This window comes from Cotesia typhae, unplaced genomic scaffold (assembly GCF_013202065.1).
Source record: "Cotesia typhae breed Kobodo isofemale line unplaced genomic scaffold, CoteBio_Ctyphae contig_4, whole genome shotgun sequence".
Taxonomy (NCBI): Eukaryota; Metazoa; Arthropoda; class Insecta; order Hymenoptera; family Braconidae; genus Cotesia; species Cotesia typhae.
The window spans coordinates 475,204-490,441 of record NW_027423748.1 but is presented as its reverse complement, the minus strand read 5'-3'; the positions used below and the strand labels follow the sequence as shown (position 1 = coordinate 490,441).

General features: G+C 31.1%; 2 protein-coding genes across 2 annotated transcripts in view; both read left to right on the top strand.

Moving 5' to 3' along the window:
- The window catches only part of LOC141527150 (ATP-sensitive inward rectifier potassium channel 12-like), a 106,173-nt gene that overhangs the window by 24,065 nt on the left and 66,870 nt on the right, over positions 1 to 15,238 (top strand). The gene's annotated exons all lie outside the window — the stretch shown is intronic.
- On the top strand, positions 3,459 to 4,745 carry LOC141527319 (uncharacterized). The gene is made up of 3 exons (XM_074242740.1): positions 3,459 to 3,744; positions 3,932 to 4,215; positions 4,287 to 4,745. Exons 1-3 carry the CDS (start codon positions 3,537 to 3,539, stop codon positions 4,743 to 4,745), a joined length of 951 nt encoding a protein of 316 aa, XP_074098841.1. The 5' UTR covers positions 3,459 to 3,536.

Below are 15,238 nucleotides of genomic sequence, written 5' to 3'. Positions count from 1 at the left end.
GAAGTGAAGATCCGACACCAACAGAAGTCGCTTGCTATTGGAAAAAATCTCGATTATCAGGCATTGGTACAGTTATAAAATATATTGAAGGAGAAAAACTGACAAAAAAAGCCTCTACTACTCCTGTTGAAAATTTTCCGGATAATAGTACATTTTTACAAGAAGTTTTTGAATTTGCCAAAAATCAACAAATAAATTCTCAAATTGGGCAATTAAATTTTGATTTAGAATTCAAAAAATCTTACAATTTATCGTTACATCGATTAATTTTGGATTTTAATTAAAATATTGATTTGCGAGTAGAGAAATTTTTGGAAATCGCTAAAACTGAAATGGCAGAAGATGTGTGTGAAGAAGCTGAATAGCTAACCGAGCAGCAAAGTGAATGTGCAATTTGGCATGAACTTCGTTATGGACGCATTACTGCATCAAAATTTTATGAAGCTGCTCATTGTAAAAGTAATAATGGTTCACTAGTTCAACAAATCATTGGCGCAAGTAAAGTTCATGAGACAAGCGCTATGACACGAGGAAAAGAGTTAGAAAAAGATGTAATCGAAGTTCTTGAGAAAGAATTAAGAGTAAAAATAACGCGTCCGGGGATGTATCTTGTACCTAGTTATCCGATTTTTGCAGCATCTCCTGATGGAATGACAAGCAATGCCATTGTTGAAGTAAAATGTCCCACCAGTCATAAATCATTGGATATTTTTCTACCAACAGGTAAAGTCAGCTTGAAGTGTAATGCCCAAATGCAACTACAAATGTTATTGACTGGTAAAAAAGAAGGTATCTTTTGTGTTGCTGATCCACATTTTGAAGAAAATAAAACTATTTACATTAAAAAATTAAAATATGATTATGCACATACACAAGCTCTAATTAAAAATAGTCAAGTATTTTGGTCCAAAAATATATTTCCAAAATTATTAAAATCGGTACAAAGTTAATAAATGTTATTTATTATATTTTGATGTATTTTTGCAATAAATATATTAGCTTAAATAATAAATATATTAGCTTAAATAGAACAGACGCAGTAATTTATTTTATAATACAAATACTCTTAAACTTAAGTAGAAATTATAGGCGCTTGTAAATTTACAAGTGCTGCAGCATTTGCAACAATATTATCTGTTAAATGTAACATATTATGATTAACAACCGCATGAGGTTTTAGAAAATCAAACTCTCTTATTCTTCCAATAACGCGTTCTATATGAATACGTAAAGCAGCGATTCGTTTGCCTTGTAACACGTCAGATTATGATAATTTTACTCCCGAATTAACTGAAGGTGGTCGAATTAATTCAATATTTTTATCGTCAAGAAGTTGAACAATGTTTTTGAATCCTCGATCGGCCATGACAGCACAAGCCTCGGGTAGCTCTTCCAATAATCCGCTTTCTTGGAATAATAGTTCATCTGAAATTCGACCTCCAAATCCTTTTGATATAAAGTTTATAAAGCCATCTGGTGTACAAGATATTAAATATTTCAAAGTATTACATTTTTTATACTCTGACCAATAGGGTGATTCAAAAAAAAAGAATATTTTTTTTTTCGTTTGGTACTCTGAAAAATAGGTTCCTAGACACCTCTAAGAAAGCCTCTCCAAGCATGAGTTCTTAATTGTAACGGGAAGGTCCTCCTTCTTACAGTTTTCTATTTTTTCTTATTATCAGATAGAAAAATTTATATCTCGCTTCCAACTACTTGAAAAAATATCTTGTTCCTTAGATTTTGTAGGAAATTGAATGCTCTACAAAAAGGTCTCTTACGATTTTTTTCGTAAACCCAACCGTTTAAAAGATATTAACGGTTAAAGTTTGATTATTTTTGGGAAAATTTTTTATTTCTTATGAATTTTATAACTCAATGAAAAAAATCATTATGAATGATGAAACTCATAGTTTTGTAGGAAATTTACTGCTCTATAAAAATGGTCTCTTATGATTTTTCGATCAAGTTGAGCGTTTACGAGATATTCATCGTCAAACATCAATGCATATCAATTTTTCTAGTTTTTGATCAATAATTCGAAAAATTTCAATTTATTCTGTGAGTTTCAAGGAAATTTAGACAAATTTGAGTTTTTATTATAAAAGCAACTCCTATAGATGTTTTCTGTTCAAAAATTCATTTGAAAGTTTTTATTCTAATAATATTTTTTTAATTTTATCTTTAATAATTTAAAATCTTAATCGCGTTGTCATTTATTATTATGAAATTTGTTCAGTGCGTATTTTTAAATTGTTTTTCACAAAATATACATAAAATTTTCGTTCGAGGGGATTTTTGTTTTGAATTCCATTTCTTCTTCTGTTTGTCTTCTGAAACTAACGCCATCTATGTTTTTTACTCTCAACTATCTTCAGTATCTACCCATTTAATATCGTATTTTCAGTGTTCCTAAAACTGATCATCTTGAATACGTAATAAAATAATTCATTTAAAATAAGTCTTATAATCATCACATAAATTTATTTATCATCAATTAACCTACAATGAATAAAGAAATACGTTTTATCGGAATACCTCTACAAAGAATTTCGGAACGTAAGTTACCAAAAGTGAAAGAGGTTATGCGTGTGTTTTTCTACCAACTTAAAATTTTAAAGTATTCAATCAAACAAAGTGCTAAAAATTCAGTTGACCAAGTTATTGAACTGTTGAGAAAAAATCAGATTCCAACTAGTGGAGCTCCTAATGCAGTCAAAAATTTCTTCGCTATCACAGTCAATGGTTAAAATTACAAAAAAATTTCGATAAAAAGAATTCAGCGCAAAACCAAAAGGAAATGAAATTTCAGACTGATCTTGAACAATTATTCGACATTGTGAGCGAAAAATCCTTAAAAGTGCTCGATGATAATATTAGAAAGTTGTATTTGGATCAAAAATTCGGTACCCATAAAGAGATTCTTTCTAATAATGTACCTGTATCAAACTTAACCACAACTATGATGGGAATAGATGAGAGTAGTAAGTATCTGAGATATTTAATTATTATAAAGTCAGGTAGTAGTGTAACTTTTCATAGATGACTAGATGACATTTGACTAGACAATTTTGGAGTCCTTTCTTAATTATTTGTCATCAAAATGAATAAATTCTATACATTTTCTTCGTTTAATTTATAAAACAGATCTTATTCCAGACTTAGATCAACCGTCTACCAGTCATGCGATTGTTCCAAGTGAAAAATCAGAGTCGTTCTCTACGTATACATTAAGTGGAGTTACAAATTTTGGATCTGATTCAGAGTATGAACCTCCAATTCCGACAAAACGAGCAAAACTTGATGTCTTAACTCCTGAAGTCATTTTTGGACTCGACCGAGCTAATGTCAGCAGTAGAAATGCGATGTTTATTATTGCTCCGGTTTTACTAGCAGTAGGTATTAAAATTGAAGATACAATGCCCAGTTATAGTTCAATTCAACGAGCTCGTATGCTTCAAAGACAAGACATTGCTAAAGGACTTAATGACAACTTTAAGACACACGATAAATAGGTTGTGCATTGGGACGGAAAAATGCTGAATGACCTTGTTGGATCAAAATCTGTGGAACGGCTACCAGTTATTTTAACTGCATTTGGTACCGAACAATTACTTGGGGTTCCAAAAATGAATTCTGGGACGGCAGACAATCAAACATCAGCCATTTTATCGACATTGAGTGAATGGGGTATTACTAATTATGTTAAGGCGATGTGTTTTGACACGACGGCAGTTAATACAGGTAACTTATCAATGATAATTTAATCTAAAAAATATTTAATTATTAACGTTCTAGTTTAATTTTTATTGCTTACTGAATTTCACTTTTGAAATTATTGAGAATTATTTACTCATTTGGATTTTAAATATAATCTACAATTTGTTGAAAATATTAAATTTAACGATAGTAATCTATTTTCTTTATACAGGAATTCATAACGGTACATGTAAGGCAATTGAAAAGACTTTGGGAAGAGAGTTAATCTGGTTACCATGTCGTCACCACATTTTTGAGATCATATTGAGAAGTGCATTTGAAGTATATTGGCCTGTGTCATCTGGGCTAAACGTACCAATGTTCGGAAGATTTCAAAAATCATGGGATGAAATAAATAAAACTAATTATAAATCTGGAATTGAAGATACTGTTGTTGCTGATATCATTTTGGATAAAAAAAATGAAATATCTAGTTTAATTGCACAATCCTTACAGGTATGATTTAACTGCGATTTTAAGAAAAAAAAATTTCTTGTTTCTGACAAATTTTTAATTGTTTTTCATAGTTACTACAACCCCGAGATGACTATAAAGAATTGTTGGAATTGTCGTTGATTTTCCTTGGAGAAATGCCTCAAGAAGAAATTTTTTTCAAACGTCCTGGTGCAATTCATCATGCTAGGTGGATGGCGAAGGCAATTTACAGTTTAAAAATGTTTCTATTCAGAAATGAATTTAAACTTTCTAATAAAGAATTGGACGGTCTTCGGCAAATTTGTATATTTATAGTTACACTGTATTTAAAAGCTTGGTTTTCATCAACTTCTGCAACAACTGCTGCTAATCATGACTTGCAGTTTTTGAAAAATTTATTCGAGTACAAAAATATCAATTCATTGATTTCTTCAGCAACTTGTGAAAAAATGATTTTGCATTTATGGTATTTAAGTGATGAACTTGCCATATTATCATTATTTGACGATACCGTTTCATTGGAAGTAAAAAAATATTGTTGGAGCTGTTAATACTCGTAACGGTACAGATTCTAAAGCTAAAAATTTATAATTGATAAAAACGATTTGAATTCATTAACGCAAAAAGTCTGAGTGACTTTGTTTCTAAAAAGTCTTTAAATCTCTTTAAAATCTTTGATTTACCATATGACTTCCTTGATAAAGATATTGAATCGTGGCCTACTAATGACAGTTACATTGAAAATAAAGAATACTTTAACCAATTGAAAGTTGTTAATGATTCAGCAGAACGAGCTGTTGCATTAGTTAGTGAGTATAATCAATGCTTGACAAAAAATGAAGAGCAATTCCAATACTTATTGCAAATTATCAAAGAACATCGAAAAAACTACCCAAACTGCAATAGAGGAAATTATTTACAGTAAAAGTGTACCGTTATGTTGAAAATATTGAAAATTATATGGCAGTTGATAATTAAATAAATAAATTCTTCGATAAAAAAGTGAAACACATGTGAAACACACTAAATTGAATTATATATTTAAAAATGCACTAATTTTTTTTTTTAATGTAATCAAACATGTCCAAGACTAAAAAAACTAATTAAAAAAATAGTTCATAACATATTTCTATTCATAGAAACTCAAATTTGTCTAAATTTCCTTGAAACTCACAGAATAAATTGAAATTTTTCGAATTATTGATCAAAAACTAGAAAAATTGATATGCATTGATGTTTGACGATGAATATCTCGTAAACGCTCAACTTGATCGAAAAATCATAAGAGACCATTTTTATAGAGCAGTAAATTTCCTACAAAACTATGAGTTTCATCATTCATAATGATTTTTTTCATTGAGTTATAAAATTCATAAGAAATAAAAAATTTTCCCAAAAATAATCAAACTTTAACCGTTAATATCTTTTAAACGGTTGGGTTTACGAAAAAAATCGTAAGAGACCTTTTTGTAGAGCATTCAATTTCCTACAAAATCTAAGGAACAAGATATTTTTTCAAGTAGTTGGAAGCGAGATATAAATTTTTCTATCTGATAATAAGAAAAAATAGAAAACTGTAAGAAGGAGGACCTTCCCGTTACAATTAAGAACTCATGCTTGGAGAGGCTTTCTTAGAGGTGTCTAGGAACCTATTTTTCAGAGTACCAAACGAAAAAAAAAATATTCTTTTTTTTTGAATCACCCTACTGACCAAGTTAAAGATTGGTACTCTGGATCACTTGGTTTTTCAATTTGTATCTCAAATGCATCAATAATAGCAATCACATGATTATATGAAGTTCTAAATGATATCGGTAGTATTTTTTTTATATTACTAGACTTTGGCATATAAACGAGTTTTTTTAATAAATGTGCCAATACAGGGACTGTTTTATTAAAAATAATACTAGCATTGCTGACACTCATTCCAAACTGTTCACTTAATCTTTCCAAAGTATCTTGGCGTCGTATTTTTATCAACGATAATTTTATATTAGTAATATCAATATTAGATATACGTTATATTATTATTATTATTAATATTACACTAATACGTTCTAGCACCACATTCCATTCTTGAGGAACACCAGTATATGCTTTTACATGATCGTTAATTAAGTAATTTGTGACTTTCAAAATTTCAAATTTTTTTACAGGAGATTGAAGGCTGCTAGAATCCATAGTACTTGAACCGGTATTTTCAGAAGGTTCATAAATATCTTGTAAACTATTTGAATTTGTAAAACTACTAAATGACAAACTTTTCTGAGTGTCTTCCAATAAATTTGGATGTAATTTTTGACGCAATGGTTTTATTGGAGATGTTGCAGTACTTATGCTACCAGTTTTAATTAGTGAGCAGGATTCATCGATTCCGATTGATAAAATTTTACATTGAACTGATACGCTACGATACTTAGGACGACTATTTACTTGTACAGCAACAGTACAGTGGTTAATATTAGTTTGTGTTTCAACAGTGACCTTTTGGCCAGGTGTTACATTTGAAGGATCAAAGTCTATTCCAATGTTTTCAACAGTACTGGCTGATACGGCATCAATGTTTGGTTCTGGAGGATTACCAATTTCCATATTTTCTGAAGATTCATTTAAATTTTCATGCATGATTTGTTGTCTCCGTCGTTTTTCTGCAGCTGATCTAAGAACCGTTGTAGTGCCTTGTCTTTTACGATTAGGTTGACAGTCAAACTTGTGTGGTACCACATCAATTTTAATCTTTGCTTTACCTCCCATCGTTGTATAATAAATGTAATTTTCCATGTCATCTTTCAACTAAAAAAAAAAAAAAAAAAACAGAAATTAAAATAAGAATTATTTATATGTTATTATAACAACAGAAAAACCACCATAACATAAAATTTAAAAAATTTCATACTATAGTCAAATACATAACCTCGAACGTTATAAAATTATAAATATATCAAATTGAATCCCAATCATTAGATAAAGATACATAAATTTATTATTTAAGCACTTTAATTTATCAATAAAAAATTTTTTTAATACTATGATTTTAAAGGTTATTATTTGGAGTCCAGTTAAAAAAATTTATTTACTGAACTTTACTTAAATATATAATAATTATTTGATTTGTATACTTAGATAAATAATAATTACTAAAAATGGTATTAAGAAATACTTACATCGAAATGATCTTCACAACAAAAAAAAATTCGATCTTGTTTGGGGATTATCACGGTGCACTGCTTGAAACCATTTATTTCGACGTTTGTCATCTTGGGGAACATTTAAAAACATTTTATCAGGAGTTGCCTTTGTAGTATTCGTACATAATTGTACAAAACAAGAACGATAACTTTTGAGGTTCGTCATTTTTAATATAAATTTAAATATTTAATAATGACAACAAAATTAAATAGATCAAAACACTGTATTTATTATTTTTCTATCAACTGCAATGAGTGAAAACTAACATTATGACGTCACACGCGCTCGGGTTTGTTCAGGAGTTGTCGGCGTGTCTTCGGTACTGGGTTCAAAAATTTTTTTTTATTTTGAAATAACTTTTGAATTATTGCGAAAAAAAAAATAGTTTTGTTATAAAACTAATATATAATCTTTCCATTTATCACAAAAAAGAATTTTTTTCAAAAACCCAATTAAGTGATAATAATATGATAATATGATAATAAAATATGATAATAAAATATAATCTAATAATATATATAATATATATTTGATACATAAATATAATTAAAGAAAAGATATTTTTATGTTTTAAGAGACAAATTTTAATTGTATGAGGTTTTGTGCTACTCTCACTCGTCCCCCATGGCCGGAGATAATCTTATTTTCGGTCTTGTGAGTCCTACGGTCGCAAAAAAAAATTTGTCACTTAAGGGGGTATTCTAGTCTAGAAGCCGGATTTTCGGGCGTTTTTTGATAATTAATAAAAAAAAAGTCTTTGATATTTTTACTATCGATTTTTTTATATGTTTTTTATTCATATTTTAAGAATACATAAAAATATACAAAATATGAAAAAAATTTTTTTTCACAAAGTTATGACTTCTTGAAGGAGAGGGGGGGAAAAAAAGACATAGTCCTCGTATCCACGATTTCAACCCTCGTGTGCATCTGAAAAATAAAAAATTGGTTGATTCTTGATTAGTATTAGTGTCGGTATCTGATGAAGCAGGATTACTAAAAAATAAATTTTTTTCATAAAATGGCGGCCGCTTAAAAAACAAGTTCGATTTTTTCCCTAGTTTTTCAACTTTTTCGAATTTTTTAAAAATATTTAAAATTGGAATTTTTCTTTTATGCTGCTTCATTGGATAGAGAGATGTTTAAAGAATATTTATGCCAAATTTCAAGTAAATCGGCTGATTAGAACTTGAGATATCATGGATACCACACCGAAAAAAGTAGTTTCGAGAAAAACGCGTTTAAAGTTTTACGTTAAGTTTCAGGCAGCGTAACTGATAGAATAGTCTATATAACTTACATTTTCTTAATCAGCCATCCCAGCTTGATACATTGGGCCTTCCTCTACTTCATACTGACTGATTTGAGCATTTATCTCTTGATAGCGAGCAGTTCTTTCTTCTTTTGAAGCACTTGAAGCTCGAACCTCAGATCGTCGAATTCTTTCAGCGTTGCGCCTGACAGCAAACCCATGACATTCCAAACCAATTGTTATTCCCATTAGTGTCATCATATTTAAAATAGGATAAAAGCCATCATTAAAAATACAAACTGCTAAATAATTAGCAATATCGATTGTCTGTGATCCAGCATGAATATGTTTGGATGCAAATGTCCATATTAAAGAATTCAGGGACTCGTTGTTATTTTGAGTTTCACTACCCAATCAACGTTCTAGTAAAGAATCATCCGATAAGCTTTCGTAAATAGGCTTTAAAACTTCTAAAACCTTATCGGTTAGAGGTGGGTCCTCGTGAGAAAAATCATCCAAAGTTCCTTCGGCCGCTGCTTTCTGCCACTTGCACCAACTGTCTGCTCCAGGTGGACAATTCATGTGCTGAGGATTTTTATCAGTAGAGCTTTTATGAAAGTAAGTTACCCAAATTTCACGTTTCATATCTTCTACGGAATTAGGATGACAACGGTCATTTGTAAGGATGCCTTTGAAAGTCTTTGAGTCGCCATCTCCGATATACTCGACATATTTTACTCCATGCATTTCTTCAGATCGACAGAACATTTCAACTACTGAGTCAACTTCCATTTTTCCAGCACTTCCTTTGTGGTTTATTAAGCAAGTATTTTGATGTTCTTCATACCAGTCTTCGTAAGCACTGATGTCATTATTTTTTTTATTCTTCCAAGTATTGCATCCTTGGCAAAAACTCGACTTCACAACAGTGTCTATTACTTTCTTACTGAATTTACCTACAAGTGTAGTGACTCCAAAAAGTGAATTAAATCCTCTCTTCTTCCACGTGCCGTCACCGGAAACTGTGATATGTGTAGAGTTTGCATTCGGATCTGAGGCTAAAATTAATTCTTTCTCTTCTTTTACAGCTTTAGAAATAACCAGCTTATAAACAGTCGATGCAACCAAAAGTAAATTATCTAGACAGGAATAGTATGTACCAATAGCCAAACCATGACCAATATCCATAATACTACAAAATATATTGATACCTACTCTCCCAACTCCAATGAGCCTCATAGCTGTAACAATTCGTCGATTTACTTAATGTGCTTTATTTATAAGCGGGCACGACTGAATATAACGGATGTCATTGCAGCCACATTTTACTCCAATTCTAAATCCTAGTCCCCGAGTAACTGTCCGAGAAAAGGAGATTTTTTGTTTACAAGTAGCACATATTACCAACAATGCAAGAGATGAAAATACAGAGCAAAATTCTAATATACAATAACCGAAACTATAATTTACAAGAACTTCATCATCACTTGAACTCTTTAACTTTGCTGCTGAGGCACTAGTAAAAGATGTATCATCTTCTACAGTATGTTGATTGCCGCAGAACCTCCGTTTTTTTGATCTAGATGGACGATAAATACCTTTTCTGTGACTTTTTTGATCCATTGTACAAACCCGAATAAAATATTCACTAAAATTTATAAGAGCACAGAAAATTTCTAACTTGACTGTACGTCTTTATTGCTCCGAGGTTAGCATGGGACTAACTCAAACTAAAAGCAAATTGAATAACGATTTTCGTAAAATACGTTACAATGACCTTCGAACAATAGATTTAGTATACTGGATGTACTTTAGAAAAAAAAGAGAGAGTTATTCAGACTCAGGTAGCCCGGGCCTCTCCGAGCGTCTATTGTTAAAGTTGTACGCTCACCCGGTCTAGTTGCCACGACACAAAGTCAGCTGTAACTTCGAAAATAATTTGAATTTTGAAAAATCCGTTGAGGAAGATATTTTTGAATAACTATACTATCGAAATATGAATAAAAAAAATTTTCGATTTTTTCAACTTTTTAAACTAGAATACCTCCATAAGTAAAAATGTCGTAAATTAAATAAATGTATGCCTTACATTTTACTATCTCTCTTCATTGAAGATATTAATAGAAACCGTTGGCTCGTTTTTGGTTATTTTAAATTTCGTAAGGCGAAATTTCATTGGGAGATTTTTATTATTAATATTTTAAGTTATTGATTTTCGGTGTACCGCAAATGAGCCATCGGTTTATGATTAACAATTCTTTAATATTGATCTTATTTTCTACGATGTTAATGTTCGGATTGTCCTCTAGATCGGTGATTTGTAGTCTCTTAGTCGGAATGTTTTCAACTTCTTTAATTTTTCGACGGTCTCGGGCGCATCTTCAGTCGTTGTTTGCTTACTCGGCGGACTTCCTTCTTCGTTGGTTTCAAATTTCTCTGGAAGTGATTCGTTGACTTCCGACGGTGATGACGTCTTTTCTTCGACTGTTTTCAGTTCAATTACGACGGGCTTTTCGTTGATTTTGCTGTTTTGTTGCGGTTTTAGTAGGCATCGATGAATGAGTTTTTGTATGGCAAACCCACTTGTAATGATCGATAATATTCCAATTGTTGATACCGATCCGATAGTTATTTTCTTATTGGTTTCTTCTTTTTGGTAGTCTAGTGCTATAAGTAACATTTTTTCTTCGTTTTCTTCTAACCCTTGACCCCAAGGTTCAAATTCGTCGATGATTGTGGCTGGGTCTAAGAATTTCGTTAGTAGATTGGAAGTTTCGCTGTTAAATTTAATGCTCGAGTTTAACGTTTCAAGAGATAGGTTGAAGCTCGGTGCAATTATTTCTATTTTTGTTGATTCTCTTGCTGTTCCTCGGATTTTATATTCGTTGCAATTTGCTTGGCATCCTTGTTGGAGGTGTACTAGTCCGGTTCCGTTAATTATGATGTTTCCGGTTGTCACTGGGCATTTCCACTGGATGTTTTCCTCTTTACACGTTGAGTATGCCCACCTGTTTTTCTCGTTCATTTTTATCCAGGTTAGTTTACATTTTCCGATTATTCTTACGTTACATTCTCTGATATTTTCGGTTTTCGGGTTAATGAGTAACTCAATTTCGCAATCTACTGCATTTTCTAGTTTAGTGATTTTTGTTGGGATGTCGGTTGGGCAGGCCATATCTGATCCAATTGGCTTGCAGTTGTCGACGTAGTCTTGTTCGGCGAGAAAGTATTCTTCGAATGCTGGTTCCGTCAGGAGGTATTTTGATGTAGGTTGAATCGTCAATGTTGATATTTGGTCTCAAATTTTCTGGGCCTTGGGAAGTGATTTTAGTTCATATGCTAGCCATGGCGTCTGATCGAAGAGTGGTACGGTTATTATTATCAGGAAGTGACTGTTCGTTTTTCCTGTTTCTATCGTTGATACTTTTGCCAGTGTGTTAATGTCCATGTGGTTTAGAGGTTGGAATGAATTTATAGTCGGATGTTTTCTGATCATGTCCGCGGTCGCTTGGTTTAGCTGTTTAGCTGACACTGTTAGATAGGTCAGTTTGCCCCATTTTGCTTCCTCTATGGCTTTTTCTGCATTATTAAAAGTTCTTAAGTGGTTAGACATCCGGTGAATGTTTTCATCTCCAATCATCGAGAATAATTGGGTCCTTTGTATGTCGGTTACTTGGTTATTTATTGATTGTTGTAGAGACGCTGAAGTTCGGGCTAATTCTTTGATTCGTTTGGTTATGTTTGTTTTGTGCGCGGGTGATTTAAATTTAAAAGAAAAATTTTGGGGTGGACATAACACCAGGAAACTCTAGCCACAGGCAAGGTTCCGTCTTCCAATCACCCTACTGATTAATTGAGTAATTACCTAAATTTAATTAAATATCAAATTTACAAGTGGAAGTCAAAAATAGTCTAAATAAAATTTGAGCGTAATAGTAAAATTTAGAAAGTCCAAATTATTCGAAATTAAAACGTAAGAGTGTAAAATTATAATTAATATTACAATTAAAATATTAAATAAAATTAAAATAAAATTTATGAATTCAGAAATTTTAGTAGCGTTAAGATTGAACTAAATTACATTATTGTCCAAAAGAAAATTATGTCAATCAAAATTAGTGCAGCTTAGAAATTAACAATAAAACGAAATAAATCGTTCTTCAAGTTAGGTTAAAATTAATTAATAAAGTCAATAATTAAAATCAATTAAAAGTTGAAACAGTAATTAATAATTAAAATTAATCTTTGGAAAATTATCAAAATTTTAAAATAAACATGATAATTGAAATAAATCTCCGAGAAAGTAAATTTTCAACCAGTAAATTAAACTATTAAAATTTCAGAGATAATTTCAGAGATAATTAACATAAAATTTTAGCCTTGGAACAATTTAGCCAAGTTATCAACTAAGTCTCAAATCCTTACTGGAATACAAAATAGACATAAGCCGATTATTCTGGCAATTTGAATTCGAGTAAAATTTAATTAATCCTAATTTTTAGTTGAAAAAAAAAGCTGCTGTGATATTAATAACTAAGCAACCAAAATTAAATAGAATTATTCATCGAAGTCAAAATTAGGGACCGGGAAAATTTGATTCCCAGGAAGTCATGTTATGAAGAGTATTACAAATTTTAAAAGTCAATGTAAATAAGAGTTAAGTGTGTTATTAGGATGAAATTGTTTTATTAAATTGTGTGTGAAAATAAATTTACATTATATACTCCTCGTTCACGGGCTGTCGAGGAGGTTAGTATTAGCAAGTTGTCGACTAGTGTCATAGTATGCTCCTCTGTTCTAGTCGACTTCAGGTTCTGTAGTCCCGTAGTAAGGGTTCGGATGACAGCAAAAGTGCTAAGGACGGTTTGAACCTTGGGCAGGGGTCCGGGCGACCACTGTTACGTCCAAAGTGACATGAACACAATAAATTAATTGTTAGATTCCGATTTTTAGATCGAGCTACTCAAAGCCTTCGTTCAGGGAGACGGGAACCGCGCGTAATAGGTATTTCAACGAGTAAGAAGGATGAAGTGATTTTAAATGAGTAGTTAAGACTTGTTTAATATTATTTAATATTGGGAAATTCACCGTTCATTATTGTCATTCAGATCAACCACGTACATTAATTAACAAGAAAGAAAAGGAAAAGAAGTAAATGACAATAATACTGTATACCTGGATTTTAAAGATAGGAAAGCGTGCTGTAGTGATGATTAACCACTGGCTCGTGCTTGTTCGATGCAGGTAAAAAGGATAGTGCGGATGCAAATAATAGTTAATTCAACGATTCGTTGGTTAATTGCTTTTATTCAATTTTTACGTTTAATTATTATTATAAGGAAATAATTTTTAACTGACTGGAGAGAACGCGATTTTAGATTTTATGTTCGGTTAAATACCAATAAGAAAATCATTAAATGCAACTAAAAATGTACTGTAAGCACCGGAAACTGTCACTTGTCGATTGGTGAAGGTCTCGGATACAAAAAGTACTGATGAGTTAGCTGGAAGTGTCGCAGCGTTATAGACAAACGGACTTATTTTCCCCTCTTCCGAATTTTTCCACTCAAATAGATTGGTACTAGACTACTTGATTTTCCCGCAATATAAAAATAAGTAATGATAAAGGTAACGCGTTAGAAAAAGAGAGCAGGATGAGTAAGCACACATAAAGCGTATACCACGGAGGGAGGAGCTGCTTAGACTGTAGCTTAGATGTGACGAAATTCGAGAACAACGGACGTTAAAATAATTTTTTTGTTCCTGAGTTATTTTAAATTGAATTAATTATAATTTCGTTTTTTTTTTGGTAATTATTACCACGTCCGTTCTTTAAATTTTCAATACATATATTTGTAATGTTACAAGAAAATAATGAGTTATTTCAACTGACTGAATTTATTTTTACTCATTGAGATTACGTTCACTAAATTTTCTTTACCTGAGAAGTTAATTATCGCAATAATTCACAATGACCTGTCTTTCTGCACGCGTTGACAATCTTTATTGGAATTCGAGATTTTTACAACTGTTTTTGAAATATACGTTCGGTGGGATATATTTATAAAATTTAGGCGTGGTCGTGAATAGCCTGGATCGACAATTTTTATTCCGTACGATATAGATTTATTTAATAATTATTTATTAATTTTTCTTTTACTAAAAAGAATGTCTTAAAAATAATTTAATAAAGAAATTAATTTTGATAGATCGAATTACAGCACCTTTCGCGGGATAAATGATGGTTCGCGATGTTTTCGTAAATATCTCTATAAAATGGATTTGAGTTTATATTCATTGTAATATTTTTTTAATTTTAGAATTAATTTATTTCAATCGCAAGATTAATGTTATTTACTTGTGCGTTCTATTAACTTAATATTTATTTAAACCCGCAGAGCTGAATTTATACTTATTCAGAATTATTTAGTTTATTTGAATGGTCGTATTTGGTTTTTATTCTCGTAATTTCTTCTACCTGAGAGAGGTATTACCGAAGGTAATTTATGAGAAAAATAGAATTTAACAATTCGTACTGCCGTGATTCGTAAATAATAATAATGACAACTAAATTTTACTCCCGAAGTTTTTGTTTAATTACGT